Source organism: Gopherus flavomarginatus, chromosome 4 (genome assembly GCF_025201925.1).
Source record: "Gopherus flavomarginatus isolate rGopFla2 chromosome 4, rGopFla2.mat.asm, whole genome shotgun sequence".
NCBI classification, from domain to species: domain Eukaryota; kingdom Metazoa; phylum Chordata; order Testudines; family Testudinidae; genus Gopherus; species Gopherus flavomarginatus.
Genome location: NC_066620.1, coordinates 12744822 through 12762957, shown reverse-complemented (window position 1 = coordinate 12762957; position 18136 = coordinate 12744822). Strand labels below are relative to the sequence as shown.

The 18136-nt window shown below is 38.9% G+C and overlaps 1 protein-coding gene across 8 annotated transcripts in view; it reads left to right on the top strand.

Annotated features, from left to right (window-relative positions):
• The window catches only part of TASP1 (taspase 1), a 168596-nt gene that overhangs the window by 30088 nt on the left and 120372 nt on the right, over nucleotides 1-18136 (top strand). For 7 of the 8 annotated variants that reach the window (XR_007774190.1, XM_050952178.1, XM_050952183.1 and 4 more), the window contains exons 5-8: nucleotides 2211-2331; nucleotides 3706-3790; nucleotides 5448-5527; nucleotides 13797-13903. Coding sequence is in view for 7 of the 8 variants with exons in the window: in XM_050952178.1 (XP_050808135.1) it covers nucleotides 2211-2331; nucleotides 3706-3790; nucleotides 5448-5527; nucleotides 13797-13903 (393 nt within the window). In the remaining variant the exon portion in view is untranslated. The remainder of the gene's footprint in view (nucleotides 1-2210; nucleotides 2332-3705; nucleotides 3791-5447; nucleotides 5528-13796; nucleotides 13904-18136) is intronic. The other variant, XM_050952179.1, reaches the window with a different exon arrangement.

Here is an 18136-nt window from a genome sequence, read left to right as displayed (position 1 = left end):
CAGTATTGCCACACTTACTTCTGTACTGCTGCTGACAGCAGTGCTGCCTTCAGAGCTGGGTGACCGAAGAGCAGCAGCGGCTGGATGGGAGTCCAGCTCTGATGGCAGCACCACCTCCAGCAGCAGCAAGAAGTAAGGATAGCATGGTATGGTATTGTCACCCTTACTTCTGCTGCTGCCTTCAGAGCTGGGACCATGGCCAACAACCGCCACTGTCTGGCCACCCAGTCTGGCAGCACAGAAGTAAGGGTGGCAATACTGTGACCCCTCGTCCCCCTTTCAGTAACCTTGGGACTCCCCCAGCCCTCTTTTGGGTCAGGACCCTCAGTTTGAGAAACGATGGTCTCCCCCAGCGTATAGTCTAGGATAAAATATGTGTAGTGTAGGATAAAAGTACACCAAAGACCAGATTTCACAGGGGAGACCAGATTTCACGGTCCGTGTCATGTTTTTCACGGCAGTGAATTTGGTAGGGCCCTGTTTATAAACCGTTAAGTCACAAACTGTAAACACCCCGTGTCAAAGATAAAAAATAAATATCCTTAACTCAACAAATCATATCCATTTCTACTGTTTCTTCGCTAGCTCATTTGTAACCAGCCTAATTTGAAAGTCTAAATCACTAAATTCTTAGGCAGCATTTTTCTTTTATTGGCTGTCTGTAAATTTCAATTATCCATGGAAATATTTTTTCATGGTTTGTATCTGTAATCAACATTCGCTGATATTTACCAGTTAAAAAATATAAACATTCCAAACCTATATAAACCCCCCAACACTCCTTTCATCTTGAGATCCTACTGTTTGCTCTGGATTTCCCAACACTTTTTTTCCCTGTCTTCTGTATTCTGGATTGCCATTTTCCACACTCTAGTCCCTAGACCCTCCATCTGTGTCTAAACTGCTTTTTTGCATCATCCTTTTAATTTATTAGGACCCAGGTTAGTATATGCTAATCCTTTTCTAAGGTGCTTCCATAAGGAACTATAACAAAACTTGATTAACCACTATTCAGTTAAATTCATTTTGAATCTTTAATTAGATATGGTCTCTTCTCCAGTTAAAGTTAGTTGTCTAGTACTGATGTCGAACAGTTCTCTTGTGCCACACCAGAGGCATTTTCACTTTAGTCACAGAAATGGCTATACAGAACTTAAAGGGAGAAGACATGCTTGAGATTTGGACTTAACCTTTCCTTCCCTGTTCTCCCCTTCCCACACCATTTTGTTTGTGTTGGACAGTGTGGCATTTTCTGAATGTCTTGCTGCCAATTCAAGTTCAGTGTAGCAAAAACTGAACTAGTTAGAGTGATAGGTAGTATGAAAATAGGCAGCACTACTGGAGTAATTCTGTGTTTTGTTTTGTTTTTAATCTGTGATTGTGTAGGTGACTCTATTTGTTTGGGATCCTTGAGGATGAAAATGATGTAGAAATGTAGATTATCAATCATAACAAATATACACTAGCTTTGCAAATTTGTTATGAGAACACAGACTAAGCATGGAAGTGTACTTTTCCTCCTATGGAAGAAATAACATGCCTATCAAAATGACGTCTCTAGGTGAATGGTCAAACAGAAATTTTTTAAAGTGATTTTTTTTTGTTGTTTTGGGTTTTTTTGGTAGTGCTGCTTCCTTTCTGTGTTCCATCAGGCAGGTATTGTTGTGTGGGCAAAGCTCAAAACCTACTTAATTTTAGAATATTAAGGAAAACTATGAATTCCATTTGCCCACCATTTTGCCTCAGTAAGTCATCACCAGTCCGAATACTCAGTGTCTAGTTGAAAAGACTGTGTGTGTTGCCTTTACAGTGGAGGCTGCACATGTGTATCTGAATTAGTTGGTAAAAGGTTCTTGGTGCCAAATGCCCTGATCTGTTTTTTCCTTGGAGAAGTTTTGCTTCTGCCACAAATCTAGTCTTTAACAAAAGGCTTTCCTAGGTTACTGTATGGCTAAAGTTGTCCTTTGTGGTAGCACAGTGCATTTTAAATACACCATCATTGTAATGTATATTGAGTTTACACTGTCACATGTCCAAGATGACCATCTAGGGAAGCTTCCTTTTCTACAGCATTTCAGTTACTTACTGTAGAAAGTTCCATAGATTTTTGTCCAGGTGAGTGTCATCAGTCTAAGGATACTGAGTTTCAGATATACAAAGTCATGGCATGTGTATATATCTTACTCTGTGGTCTGTTCTTATATTTTTAGGATTCCCCCTTTACAAATGCAGGAATGGGATCTAACCTAAACCTTTTGGGTGAGATAGAATGTGATGCCAGTATAATGGATGGAAAGTCATTAAATTTTGGAGCCGTGGGAGCACTGAGTGGTATGTTAACTGTATACTATAAAGCATAAATGCAATTCATGTTTAAAGATAATTAATGCTTTCCCTTGAGAGAAGGAGAGCTCTCAATTTCACTCTGAAATGCTCCCATTGAAGTCAATGGAAGGAGGATTGGCTTTGCTTTAAGTACTCTTTTTTAGCATTCTGGTTTGTCATGAAGGTAATTCAGTCTGGTTCTGTAAGGTGCTCCCATGGATACAGGTTTGTTCAAGTGGAGCACCTTTTAGGCTTGGGGCCTTGGCTATGCTGCAAAGTATAAATAATGTTGAAATGCTGATAGAATATGTAAAATGAAACAATAATATGGCTTAATCAGCTTTTACAGTCTGTCTACTTGCAGACTTGATTTAATTCAATGTTATGGTGTGTAAGTGTACATTTTTACATTTCATTTGAAACATATAGTATTTGACAAAACTTTTCCAGACCTGTCTGAGACAGGCATTTGTTGGTACTTCACTGGCTAAGGGATATTTGAGTTTAAGGGGTTTTTTTTTTGTCACAACTCTGATGTAAAAAGTGAGAAAAGTAGTTTATAAAATGTGTTCCTCTAACATTAGTGCAGCTCTCTGTGTGATGAGAAATGAATCTTGCTGTTAACACAGCATCTCTGTTCTGGTCAATTTAAAATGTCTCTTCACTTGTAGAATCCTATGAAAACACATTTTTAAAGAGACAGCATCAAGTTGTTCAAGCCTCTAAACACTTCAGATGTTCAAAAATATCATAGAAAGTGTGCTACTGACTTTTACAAGGGGCATTATAGATTTTTCTGTCTTTGAAAGTGAATACGTGTAGTAAAACCAGGGAAGGCTATTGAGGACTGCAAATGTCCTGTTTTGTTTTTCCTCCATATCATTAAAGTTGATAATCCATAGAAATGGAGAAATAAATGAGCAAACATCTCTGAGAATCAGGAAGAGGATCACTCTGAACCTGTTGCCTTCTCTTGTAGCTGTTTTAAAGGTGACTGCAAAAGACTTTGAGAAAGAATGGACTTTTTTTTTTAAACTGCTTCATGATTTATAGGAGGCCTAAAAAGAAGTGTCCCTTTCTTGCTACAGTGTTGGGCCCCTTCCATCTTAACTTTGAATTTCTGGACTCTTGTAATGGGGCAGTCACATTTCAGTGCACTCCAAAAGAAAATGCTAACTTTAAAGCAAGTGCCAAGCCTTTGTACAGTTATCAGTTTATATTGAGATCTCGGATTTTGCAGGCAATATCTTTTGCCTTAACAAATGTCATGCAAACTTGTAATATCAACAGGAAACTGAATTCCTAATGTTAGTTAGTGAAAATAAACCCTGCGACAGTTGTGAAACAACATTTAAAATTTTTGTTCCTATTTCTTTTCAGGAATCAAGAATCCTGTTTCAGTTGCAAATAGGTTGTTGTGTGAAGGGCAGAAGGGAAAACTCTCTGCTGGCAGAATTCCACCTTGGTAATTGCTTTGTTCTGCTTGACTTTCTTTTAGCCTTTGGTCTTTAATGAATGCAATATTTGAAGGTTATTCTTATCCACAGAAGGCTGATGCTGTTTGTTACACATGAGCAATAGCAGTGCCTCTAAAAGGAAGACTTGCTTTGTTCTCTTATCTTGGAACATATTATTGTGCACTTGGTGAATAGAATGAAATATTGTGGATAGAAGATGATACTATGTTGTGTTAATTTGTTTCTTCATGGCTGTTGACACAGATTTGTACTATTACTATTCTTATTCCTAATTTGATTTTTAAGAAGTCCTGTAAACTTGTCAGTTAAAATGACCTTTTTTCTAAGAAACCTGTTTGTTTGCCTTTTCTTATGAAAAGATAATTTTTTTCTAAGGGTTAAACTTAAGATTTATGTAGAGTTAAAAGAATAATGGATTTTGAAATCTTTTATTTTACTCTCTATGTTTATGGTGACCCCATCTTTTAACCTAAAGTTGGATAATAAAGATAACAATGTTTTGTTAACCAAAAGAGTTATCCTATCCAAATGGCAAACAGTTTATTAAAGATGCAACTGAACAATGTGGAGCATCTTTACAATGCACTAAAAATGCAACATATTTCTTAATATAAATCTGTCTAAATGTTGAAGAGGGAATATGAAATACCTTGCAGACTTCAAGTAGCATACATATTTTGAAAGAAACTTAACTATGCTTCTCAATAGCGCATCAGGTAACAGTGAAATCCAGAGACAATGCTAAGAGCTAGTGTATGAGAAAGAAAACTTTAAAATCTCAATTAATCAAAAATACTACTTAAACTGCCAGATGCTGGGACTGGATGACAGGGGATGGATCACTTGATAATTGCCCTGTTCTGTTCATTCACTTTGAAGCATCTGGCATTGGGCACTGTTGGAAGACAGGATATTGTTCTAGATAGATGTTAGGTCTGATCCAGTGTGGACGTTCTGCATTTACTAAGGCTTATAAACATGGGTATAACTATTGACAGCCTATTAAAATATTTATATCCGGAGTTCTAAAGACTTTTAGTAACTGCTGCTTGCATGCACCGGCATGCTGCCTAGTATCTTACTACTATAATACAATTGTTGACACTGGCCAAGTGGAACATCAGTATTTCAGACATGGTTTTGCAAATCTTTTTCAAATTCATCATCAGCATCTGAAACTGCATGTGATCTTTATCCTTGGAAATATAGGTGAAAGGAAATGGATTGTCAGAAATCATTTACTGTACATCCTTAAATATTCTGAAACATGCTGAACTGGAAATGTATTTCCATTTTATCTGCATTCATTTGATGTATGTGAGTCTTCAAAGTCATCAGCAGTCTAAAAAAGCAGAAGTCTCTTTATATTTTTTTATTTTTATTTTTTATTTTTTAGAAAAGAAGCTCTTGCATGTGATTTGGTAACATATTCTAAATGTGATTGGACTTGGAGGAGGGACTGGTTGTAAGAAATAAACTTATTTCATGTCTCATAACTACACAAAGGGTCAACTGTACAGTTAGTGGGGACTTTCTTTCAAAAGCAGATAGTTTGCCGTTTAAATGCCACCACACCAAACAATTTGCCCGGGAAGAAGCACTTGTTAATTTTTTTGTTTAAATTCCTTCTTCTGTGTGTTTTAGCTTTTTGGTTGGTGAAGGAGCTTACAGATGGGCAGTTGATCATGGGATACCAGCATGTTCACCAGGTATCATGACTACAAGTGAGTAAACTGGTGGTGTGAGTAGGAGGAACAGATCAGAGTGACTTTAAAAATGGTTTCATATTTTGAAGTGTATTTCACTTCACTGGTATCAGTCATGGTACATAAGGATGTTTTAAGTTCTAGTATTCTGTAGAACTTGCATAGTTAACCTTTATAATTAAAACTATAGCTCCATTTCAGGTCAATAAGTAATGCAAATCAATGACTTAATGTATATAATCAAGAAGTTTCCTGTCTAAAGTTGCTGATACTCAAATCATCAAACAATTATACCCTCCAGAACTAAGATAGCATTATACTTTATTGTATTAACTCTTATATAGATCCACAATATATTTCATTTTCCAGATTATTTGATTCACAGGCCTTGCTGAATGAAACTTTTTAAACAATTTTTCCAGTTTCTAAAAGAGCAAAGATCTTGAAAAATTTCTTTGGCTTGATTAGACAGAATATTTTTACACTCCTTGTTTCCTTTTTCTAAAGTCAATGGGGTTTAAGGAGTGCTATATACAGCAGCTGCCACATAGTCATAGGAGATAGTCAAGGAGGCTTCTTACACTAACTCCACCTCTACTTAAAATTTCCTTTGTTGCTAGCACCATTGGAAGAAGCAACAGTGAGTGTTCAAGTGTTGACTGCCAAATGGCATTAAGCACTTCCATAAAATGGCTTAGAGCAGATCTAGATGCCACTGATTAAAAATGCTCATGGCCACTGTGACCTTGTCTTAGCTTATAAACACTTCAGGACAATAAGCTTGGCAGAGGCAAGGCTCAGATAACATCAGGGATTCCATATCACCTCAGCACAGTCTCAATATGCATGTGTATATATAGTAAGGAAAACTCCAGTATAAATGGTTAAAGTCTGGCAAAGTTATACAGAACTGAAAACAAGCTCTTATGGTGGGAAGTGTCTACAACCTTAATAGGTGGTGCTACCAGCCCTACCTATAAAAATGCACATACCATACATACAGGCTAAAAATGAATGAATTTTGGAGCCAAATGCAGATTGGGAGGTAGAGTTTAATGTGTCCGATCTGGTTGAGTTCCTGGGTTGGACACTCACTAGACGGCTGCGATGGGAATCCACCTTACTGGGCCCTTTGTGACTTTTAGCCTCCAGAGTCTTAAGAGTCCAGGCACCAACCCTTTGCTTGGACTTCTAGGCACGCACTCAGGGTACATCTCCTCCGCCTAACACCCCTTTCTGAGGAATGAGACCCAGCAGTTCAGCTGCCTCACCCCTGGGACCAATGCTGACCTCTCAGGGCCCCCCTGTAGGTTAAACATAACTTCTCCCAGAACTTCAGCTGTGTAGACATTCTGGGTTTACAAATCACTTCTTCAGGATAGTGAAAGCCAACAGAGAGAGACAGACTTGGCATGGGATTCCAAAATACCATTGCTCTTTGCTTAATAGCACAAGAAGTAGATCTACACAAAATAATAAACTCACTTGTATACATTTCCCTATATCAGATCCTTCGATACTCTGAGCTTTTAGGCCTTGAGCAAAGCTGTCTGCTGCTTCTGACTTCCCTTCAGGAACATGAAACCTCTCGAGGTTAGCTAGGTTTCTCTGACCTTGTCTGCTCTGCAGTTAAATGGGACACCCTGCTGCAAAAGCCTGCCCATCTCTTATCCTTTCCTGCCCAAAGCTTCCTGTTCCTGTCTGTGAATTCCTCAAGTTTGTATGTCCCTCCCTGCCCCCCTCCCCAACACCTGGTTCCTTTGTTCTGATGCATATGTTTTTCCACTCTTGACTTCACCAGCCCTTTGCAGACAAGGTAGAGGAAGCATCTTTTTCCAGCTCCAGCCACCCTCCTTGGTTGAGTGTACAGCCCATTATCCCTCATCTGGTAGTTACATGCTTCACCCATGTCAGCAAGTGGTGGATATAACATGCTCAATCAGGTATTCCCTGATATCGTAAACTTTTAATAACTTCATAGCATCAACCTGAATTCATAAACTGTACAGACGTTACCCAAGTAGGTAGATTTAAATATTCTACGGTTCTCACAAATTGTGGAGCTGATTAATCTGAGGAATCAGATTCTGAAGTAAAAACTGAAGATTAGGGCTGATAATGTGTACCTTGTGTGTCTAGATGGATGACCCACTCTCTGGAGAGAGACTTCTGTTTCAGTGAAGTGGGTTGATGGACTGCAAATTTGTATAAAATCTTAATTTTGGATTACAACATTTGGATTAACTCACTATCACTGATAATGTTACAGTGCACTCTAAGGTAGCCTAGCACTGCCTTCTGCCCTTCTAGAACACAGAAGGTGCCTAAATATAAACTAAAACCCAGGAAATAGAGTTAAGGTATTTTTCCTGCCTCTTCCCCTACCTGCCCCCCTAACTTTAACTCTGACCCTGTGGAAATGGCAGTAGGCATTGGGAATAAAGAAATTGTGTCCTCAGCATACTTTTGCTTCATTCCTAACTGGACAGTTGTACTATCCGTTAATATGCTATGTTCACTTAATGTCTACACAAGTGGAGTACAAGAATACTTCATCTCATCCTAATAATCCCTTCCATATTCTGGGTGCCCACCCAAATCTCCAGATGTGCAGCAGCATTCTCATACTGCCAGGCACGTTCCCTGTCCTCTGCTCTACTGCTCCTCCAGTGAATACTAGAAGTGTGGCACAGACATTCTTCCACAAACATAACTGAACGTTCTCTCTTAAAAGGTTTTCTTAAGGTGAAGATGAAAGGGTTATTAACTCAAAATCTCTAGGAAGTGTGTTCGTGTGTGTTGGTTAGGAAGAATGATTAAGTTTAGGTCAAGCGTAGCTAGCTCATGTTTTTGACAATCAGAGTATACATGTGGATTTTAGGACATTTGGGGAAAACATGGCCCTTAAACAGAAGACTCTGGCTAAATCTTAGCTATGGAAGTTCTATCACTTCTCATTATGTGGCAAGTAAATGAGCTCAATTCGCTGCCTGTGTTCTGCTGGCAGAACTCTAAGCTGTTAGTCATGTAAAGCCTACCTGGAAGGGATCACAGTGATGCAAGCTTACTTGGAATTCTCTGACATGCCAGAGCAGCAGAGTGCAGCCCAAACTATGTATGAGTTTAGTACAGGGCAGAGTAGGGCAAGGGCACCCAGGAGATGCCCCCCTGATGTGTTGACTGAGTGCATCTGATAATGAGGTCTCATGGAGCTTCACAGTAAAACAAAACTGTCCTCCCTGATAGAAGCCCAGGGCAGACAATGGATATACCATTGCCTGTCTCTTTCTATGATGAATCACGTTCCTTGAGTGCAGCAAACTTTACACGAGCAAGGACATACAGATTGAATCACTCCTGCAAACACAATCTTGGTGGCTGTATGGCTTTATCTAGTCACATGTCATGTTAAAATCTGTGACACTACTTACAGATGAACATTACTTTGCTTTACATACTTTGCTTTGTCAAAGTGGAACAATATGAAGGAAAATTAGATCTAATACAGTCACTCAGCTTAGTCCAAGCATAGCTGGGATAATATATCAGAGTTAAATTTCATTTCAACATACTTATTTTAATTACTTGCATCTGTTTCTGTTTTCAGTTACGCAGTAGTCATTTAGCAGCTGCTCAGCAGATTGCTGTGCTAAGCCACTTTAATTCCTGTAATTTGCTGGTATATTCTTTTTGTAATCCCCCCTCCCTCCAACTGCAGTTAAAAGGGAAAGTGTACAAAAACCTCCTCTCTGGTACAGTTTCAGTCCACTCCATGAATTGACTGCCGGGGGTGCTGTATGACTAGTTAGAGCCTGATCTGATCCCCAGAGATAGAAAATGTATCCTTACTCCTCCTAATATCTTGGATTCATACTTTATTTTAATCTTGGATACTATGGCCTTGTCTACACTACTGAGGTAAATCGACCTAAGCTATGCTACTCCAGCTACGTGATTAACATAGCTGGAGTCAGCTTAGTTTAGGTCGACTTACTGTGGTGTCTACACTGCACTGCATTGACAGGAGACACTCTCCCGTCGACTTACTCGTTCCGGTGGAGTACTGGAGTTGACTGGAGAGCGCTCTGCAGTCGGTTTAGCGGGTCTTCGCTCGACCCCTGCGGCACTGATCTCAGCAGCATCAGTCCTTGTAAGTGTAGACATAGCCTCTATCTTGAATCATTAACATACATGTTGCCTTAATGGTAATCTCAGTGTAGAAACACCATGCTACGTACTCCAATAGAAACGTCACATAATACTTATGAAGAGTTATGTTTATAATTGTATATATCAGTTACTGAAGAAAAGTATCAGACTGACCATTAACCCAAATTTAATGTTTGTGATTTGACAGTGATAGAAATTTCTATATTGCTGTATCTGTTAATCATATCTGAAAAAAATTAATGAAATATTCAGATGATGAAACCAGGTTGGAATGATTAGAAATATTGCTCTAAAGAACCAAACAGATTTTAGTAGGAGAGAGGAATGGAAAACCTTGTGATTATATAACTTAATTTTTGTTGTGCACTAACAAAAACTAGGATTTCAGCATTTTACAGTAGTAAACATCTCAGTTATGGTATTTGAAAATTTGTTTAATTTATCTAACTAGATGCCTATTTGAAACATCCAGGCCTAGAAATAACAAATTATTTAAGCATATGTATAAATAGTACTGCTGTCAAGTGAAGAAAAGGTAGATTTGGCTAAATCTTGCTTTTTGAAAATATTCAAATTTTCTTGAACCTTTTCTATGAAGTCCTCATCATATAGGACAGCTTTGTATGAGACTGTGGTCTTAAGACTTGTCCTTTGAAATCTGGGATGCTAGATTAGTTTCCAAAATAGTTAGTGCACACTCAAAGTATGCAACGTCCTGTATTCAAGTATGTCTTTTCATGTGTGAACCACACAATTACACCCAAAAATAAGAAATATATATCCAGATAACTTGCTCAGTAAATGTTCACCATGAAATATACACCTCTACCTCGATATAACGTTGTCCTCGGGCCCTCATTTCCGACCATTGGATCTTGTTATACCTCTGCTATCTTAAATAACTGTTCACTATTCATAATCTCACACCATGTTCAGGTTGTCTCAGCATCCTGTTAAGGTGAATAGATTGAGCTTAAGTTTTGCTGTAAGGCAGGTTTCCCAGACTTAATGATTTTGAACCCTTTCCAACTACTCAGCATCCTTTCTGAAGTGTGAGCACAGACTTTCACCCAAATCCAGTAAGTCTCACGATTTCAGTGTGAGAGACATATCACCTTTCTACATGTACACTATTCCCCTGTGCAACAGGGTGCTTGGAGAGATTAGTGCAGTTAGCAGTTAGTGCACCTGACTTCCAGCCCCTTGTCTCTCTGTTAGGGCAGTTGAAGTGCCTGGTTTCTGACTCTAAGCCGTGAGTCTTCACCCATATCTGGGTCTTTGCTCTTAAGTGGAGGTTTAGCAGGGGGATCAGGGCCCTCCCTCTCCACTGGGTCCCAGCTCTGGGCTCTGTGGGAAGCAACACAGGCAGGGTCCTTCCTGCAGAGAGTCTACATCCGCTGTTCTAGGATACTTCCTACCGATTTGGGGGTATGGCCCCTATAGTCCAAACAGTCAATAACTGAATAAAGGAGTCCAAATGAGCATGGCCCTGCAGGACCTGCTGGTTCTCAAAGGGGGTAGTAGTTGGAGTAAGCCTTGCCTGTCGGCCTTACCCACTCTGTAGTCCCCTCTCAGGCTTAGCCTTCTGTCAAGCTTCCCAGAGAAGGCATCATCTCTCCAGCAGCCTGTCCTCCTGGACTTCTGAGCTTTTTATCCACTTCTCCAGCCAGAGCATGCTTAGCAGGCCTGAAAGGGCAGGGCTACCTGGGCCTAGTATTGCCTTTTGACCCCTTTGGGCCCAATATGGGGTTTGTATACCCCATCACATCCTGTTGGTATATCCAATGATCATTTTAACCCTCTGAGTCATTGCATTGTCCTGGGAGTCTCTGTTCAGTAGGTCATCCATCAAGTCCTCTTGAGTCACTACTTTCTGGGGTACAGTTAACCATCCTGTGAGTGTGATCTGCTTTTTCCTGGATGTTTGACCTTGAATTTGACTGCACTAAAAACACATGTTCAAATAACACCAGTTTTTCAAGCAATACAGATCTCTGTTGAACTGATCTATTGTTACTATATTGCCAGTTGTTGTTATCTGTGACTTTCTAGCAGTTTTACATCCTTCAAAAATCATAGATTCAAATATCATTGGGCTAAGAATCAGTTTTTTTGGACCTCCGCTAGAAACATGACCTTTGGCTTTGGATGAAAAGTGACTCGCAGTTACTCTTTGAGATCAGTTTTTAACCCATGTAATGTATTGTATTGATTTTTTTTGAATTGGTGATACCAACCAATCTTGTAATCTCATCATGTTTATATAAATTTTAACTGCTATGGAGGCTAAAACTGTGCAAATACTTTTTACCAGTATTCTGGAGTTGAATGACGTATTGGATCCCAAATTCATGCTTATGTGCTGCTCGTTACTTATAGGCACGTACAATTTCTCGAGAGATGATGGCCTTTGTCCTATGCGCTGCATTTGGTAATCCAGTGGTGCCCTTTTGAAAGTCCATATTAAAGGAAAAGACTTTTTGAAAATACTTTTACAACATATTACACTGAATCAAAACCTATGTATAAGATTGTCTTTAAAGGCAAATCTCTAGGATGATACGATTGTTGAAAGCACAAACCTTTAGATAAGTTAAAAATGAAAGTATGCTTTAGAGTCACAACTAATTAACCTTTATGCTGGTAAAAGATGCTAGAGACTCATGTCTTTTATTGACAGTATGTGCATTTTACCTCTTGAACCTTGGAGGGCTTCATATGTTGAGGGTGTGGTTGAAGTGGTGAAGTAGCCATCCTAGGTGCAGGAATGATGGGAGACACTCTTCAGTCTGCTTACTGCATATTTGGTCTTGGTGCTCTCCCAAAAAACTTGGAGCTGGCCCTACCTGGAACTATGGACCCTGGGATCCCTGGCAGCTCGTGAAATTTTTCAGTTTCACTGTTGTCCACCATTGAATAACAGTGGTGAAACTGATATCATGTCAGTTTCACAAGAGGTGCCAGGAATTGGGGATCATATTTTGTTTTGGAAACACCATTTGCTTTTGAAACAATTTTTTTTCAGAATTCCTGGTTCATGAGAAACTTTCAAACATTTGGTTTCAGCCTGAACCTGGTCAAAACCAAATTTTGAAATGTTGAAATATTCCATGAACTGGACACTCTGAATTTTGGCCAGTTTTACTAGTCAGTATCAGTTAACTAATAGATTCCTCGTGGAGCTGTGCTGGCTTTGTAAATGATAATGGTACAGGAAGAGAGCTATTTTCAGCTATATTTGAAATGTAATTAAACATTCTTTTATGATGTAGGGATTTCTTGCATTTAACTTTCACTGGCTTTGGAATATACCTGTATACATCTCTGCTTATTGAAGGGACTACCTTCTACAATGTTTCTTCTTTCCCTCTTAGAAGTATAGGGGGGAATTAAGACAAGCTGAGGGTAACCTTAAATCAAAACTAATTTGAAGTACAGAAGTGTTCCTGTCAATATGCTTTTTGTAAAACAAAGCCCTCAAACTGAGAATACACCACTTTTTTTTAAGCATCAAATTTTTAGTTGTAATTTTGAAAACATTTCCTTTTAAATGTAGTTATTAAATGTGGAAAAACACATGTATATATCCTCGAGATGTATTGATCTTTAGCCTGTGCTGGATTATGGTGCATAAAAATATTGGCTGTGTATTATGTGGATTTAAATATGTGGGTGAGCATACAGATATGTAATTAACTTAGTTAAGAGGCTATATAAACTTATGAATATCATCAAAACAAGCTCACATGGCATCTATTTACATCTTAGCAGTCCAAAACAATCATTCTAACAAGTCGCTTATTGCTTTCTCTTTTGTCTAGTGTTGCCACATGACTGCCAGACCGGGAGATATTTAGGGCATCATAACTTCCAGATGTGTTCAGTGACTTGTCTGCATTAGATATTTTACTCAAGGTTATATTTGAACAGTATCTCCTTTTGATTTAGTAAAAGATGTAAAATCTATAGTACTGAAACTTCACACAATCTATATCTTAACTTTGGATATTGCTGCTAATCATGTGGGGGGAAGAGCTTCTGAAGTGTAATACCTTACTAGTCTACTATTTGTTTGAATAACCCTTCATTAGTTAAATGCTTTTAAAATATTTTATAGGGTTTAGTTTAGCAGCTTTTAAGAGGAACAAAAGGAAGCTGGAGTTGGCAGAAAAGGTGGAAACAGATCTTATTCAGCTAAAGAAAAGAAGACAATCAAGTGAGAAGGTCAGTAGATGTTTTGTCACCCTTACCAGAAAGATAATTCATAATGTGAAAATTTCACATCTAAACTTTCATTTTGTAGCTGAAGTAACCTGATATAATATCACAAACCACTCATCTTTGGCCATCTTATGCATGTTAATATCAGTATAATATCAGATCATCTAAATGATCTTCTGTGGTGATAGAACTTCCTGCTAGTTACAGTTTCAAAAGAGCTGTGAAAAAGATGCCTTTTGTCTTGTTTGTGATGTAAATATACCTGTACTATTACACATTTTAAAGTGGAAATATGACAAGTGTAAATATGAGCATATAAATATCTAATAAAACATTTTCTCCAGCTTGGGATCTATCATTGTTTCCCATTTTTAAACGTTTCCTGAGAACACTGCTTTGTGGACCTGGAAGCGGTGAAATTTGAAATATCAGGTAGGTAAATGTGCATCAGTTCATGCATCTAGCATTGACCTGGCCCACGTTACTTATACTCCTTTACTACAAAACTGCCACAATTCTCTCCTTCTTTTCTACCCCTCCCTGCTAGTTTGAGTTTTGAGCCTTTGTTGTCACTTCAGCATCATGTCTCTCTGTTGCTTAATATATAGGTTTACAGTATGAGTATTAATGTATAGTTGGCTAAAGTAGGACACTTAGTGAATACAATACTAAATAAAAGAAAAATTAGTGGTGGACTGTATAATTCACACCTGCAGGGTTGGTCTATTGAAGACTTTACAAGTGGTGCAGCAAGGCAACCACTATAGCGTGTGCCAAACATATCCCTTTGGTGAAATATGACAGCTGTGAAAACGAAGGCTAGTCTGTTATTTTTTTAAACATTTACCTGCATTTTATCTGAGGCCGATGCCTTTCTTGGACAGCCAGATGTCCGGACTCTGGTGGCCTGATTATCCACTGCCTTATCGTCACTTACCCTCATTTAAAGTGCACGTAAATGCTACAGAACTAGAATGAAAAGGTGGGTGAGGTAATATCTTTTATTGGACCAACATTACCTCACCCATCTTATGTCTTTAATACCCTGGGACCAACACGGCTACAATAATACTGCATACGAAAGTGGAGTAATATTTTAACCTTGCTCTGTACAGGTGTAAATGACTGTACAAGGTGGTGAAGAATCAGGCCTATTTCTTGTACATTCTCAAATCATATATTCCTTATGTAAAAGTACTTATTCTCAGTCTTCGAAAAGCTGAGGCTCAGTAGAGGAGATAAGAATTAGAGTGGAAAAATGTGTTATTTACTGGTATCTGAACTTTGCCAGGTGCTTACAGGTTTGTGCACACTTCCCTATAACTGAGGGAGGAGGGGGTCTCTGCACAGTATTGACATTCATGTAATGTGGGGCAAGTCAATGCTTGATACATGTGCTGGTGCATGAACTTACCAACCTGCAATTTAAAATGTCAAGGGGCCTATGGCAGCAGTTATGGGGAGCACCCACAGACCAGGGATAGTAGGTATAGGAGATGACCAAATTTGAGATCAAGTTACTTACCAGTAAGCAGAGATTTATCCCACCACTTTCTCTAAATTTCAGTGAATTTGGTCCTTGTGAAAGAAACCAGACTGACAACGCTGTGGGCTGAAATAATGTGTCTGTGTAATATGTAGAATGCAGGCAGTTGCAGGCCAGTGAGAGAGCTTTCAATATGCATCAAACTTGATCTGAAGGGAACAGCTTTAGGGCTAAGAGGGATTTGTTAGTCTCTGGCCTCCCTCGGTTGGGAAGAGGGATTAAATAATTGGATGTAGCAATTCTGTAGCACACTCAACAAAAATTACACTGAAACCAGACTTGGATAACTCATTTTGGGCCTGATTCTGAGCCCACTAATGCCAGTCAAGATTCCCTCGGACTACAACGGGAATTAGATCAGTCCTCTGTGGATAGCTTGACTAGTCAGAGAGTCTTGTGAAAGCCAACTGAATTTCCGCTTCCTTAAGACACAACATTTTTCACAGCCTTAATTTTTTTTCCAAAGGACTACTTCACATGTAAATGTCTTGTTTAGATAATGTTTACTCATCTAACGTTTCATTTTGGGCATCCATTCTCTTTGGGTGGATTTTTCAGAAGTCATGAAGTGGAGTAGAACTTGCATATGCAATAAAGTGAATATTTAAAAATCTGAGGATTAGAGCCTTTATGTGGCACTTGCACATTACAGGATAAATCCTTAATGAGCTTGATTTTTCTTTTTAACTCCCAACAGAGTTCCCCTAGGGTGTCTTTCATATGTTTGACAAATCTTTTCCATGCAAGTGAATGTTTAACCCAACGTTTTTAATTACAGCCAGAGTGATTTGTCCTAATTTCACTGCAGCCACTTCAGAAAACAGAAGTCTCCTGACTCAGCTTTATGCGTTTGCAGTTGAGAGGCATATACACTTACATTTCATTGGTGTTACCCAGTGAGATGCTTGTAGTAAAGCATAAACTATAGTTTTGGCTGGTTTCAAAATACCAGATCTTCAGCTGGTGTAAATCAGCATAACTCATTAATTTCACCATGACTACATCTATTGAACATTTGGCCCAGTGTATTTGTATGTTGAAAAAGTAGCTTGTTCATTTGTCTGAGTTAGTTTGGAAACTCCACTATTTGGCTTAATAAAATTGAGTTAGTGGAACACATACTGCAGGAATCATTATCAATTAAATCTTTTGGATAATCTGATACGAGGATATCAGATCCTTGTTTGAGTGTGCACTAGCACCTGCCACTGCCATTGTAATTAAGGTGGTGTAAGGGGACTTCTAAAGCTTACAACAGATTTCATGCCTAATTTAAAGCGTGGCATGAAGGTTCCGTTACCTTTTACTAGATTAAATATTTTACTAGATTAAATATTATCAAAAACGTTGTTCACTACTGCATCTGGTGTCAGAAACATACACTTCTCAAAATTTCATGCACTTATGCACTTTTATAGTAAACTTCTGATAAATGCAAATTTTTCCCTACCCATCTTGGTGGGGATTTGCCCCATTCTCTGCGTGTATCGGGGATGGGTTCTCACCTTTCCCTCCGGTGCTTCCTCTTCATTCTTTCACAAAGCTAAAGATGGACAATGTAGGCAAAATGGCTGTGCCGTTCTCTCAGTACCTGTCGTTCTGGTTCATGGAAGGAACAGATATGAAAGCAGAGTGTACCTGCTGACACCCACAGAGGAAGAGGAAAAAAGGCAGCCTGTGTAGCCTAGAGCTCCTAACTAGGGATATAAAATGTTAAACAGTCAACTGATAAATATTAGTCTTACCATTAATATGTTGCAGGTAATGGTTAAAACAAATTGGTAAAAAATAATTTTGTGACATTGTAGTACCTAATGTGCACATTAAAAATGCCTCAGCAATACCAGGGGGTGCTGGAGTTTGCAGTGCTCTCGCAGCTTGGGACATCACTTCCTGCAGCTCCCATTGGCCGGGAACGGTGAACCGAGGCCACTGGGAGCTCCAGGCAACCGTGCCTGCGAACAGTTAATGTAAACGAACTGTCTCGTGGCCGGCCAGCAGATTACCCTGATGGGCAGTGTGCAGACCACCACAGCTTTAACGTATTCCTCCATAGCATTGAGTACTCCTTGTATATAAGAATTAGACAATGCCACTGACCTGAGTAGTTTTGCTATCGAACAGCAGTGTGTCAAAGCATACTATGGAACTTTTTAGTGTGCAGTAGCAGCATCCACACAGAACGCTGGTGCGCTTGCTGTACACTAACTGACTGTTCAGACAAGGTCCAAGTGAAATATTCTTAGGGTATTTTTCACAATTTCTACAACTTAGTTAAAAGTTCCAATCTATGTTATTCTTTAGCACTTCTTTATATGAGTTTCTAATTTAAAGTTAAAAATCTGTTTAACTTCACTACATTTAAGGGGGGGTGAAGAAACTTGGAACTGACCTAAAATATATTTCCACATCTTCAAGATTGTATGTGCATGCTAAATGATTAGATGATACAGAGTTTGAGAAATTTATACTCCTTTGCTTGTAAGCTAATCTTAAATGTGTTCATAGGTGGAGCTGTTTCTGTTGAAGCAGGCTAAGTGATTTATTCCCCAGCTGGGCATGGAGTACTGACTGACTGGCCAACTGTCACCCAGAGTGTTCTGACCACAGGCACAAGTAATTATCAGCAATAGATGTTCACTTTTGTTCCCCCTGTTAACAACTTCTTTCCAGTATAAAATGCCATTTTC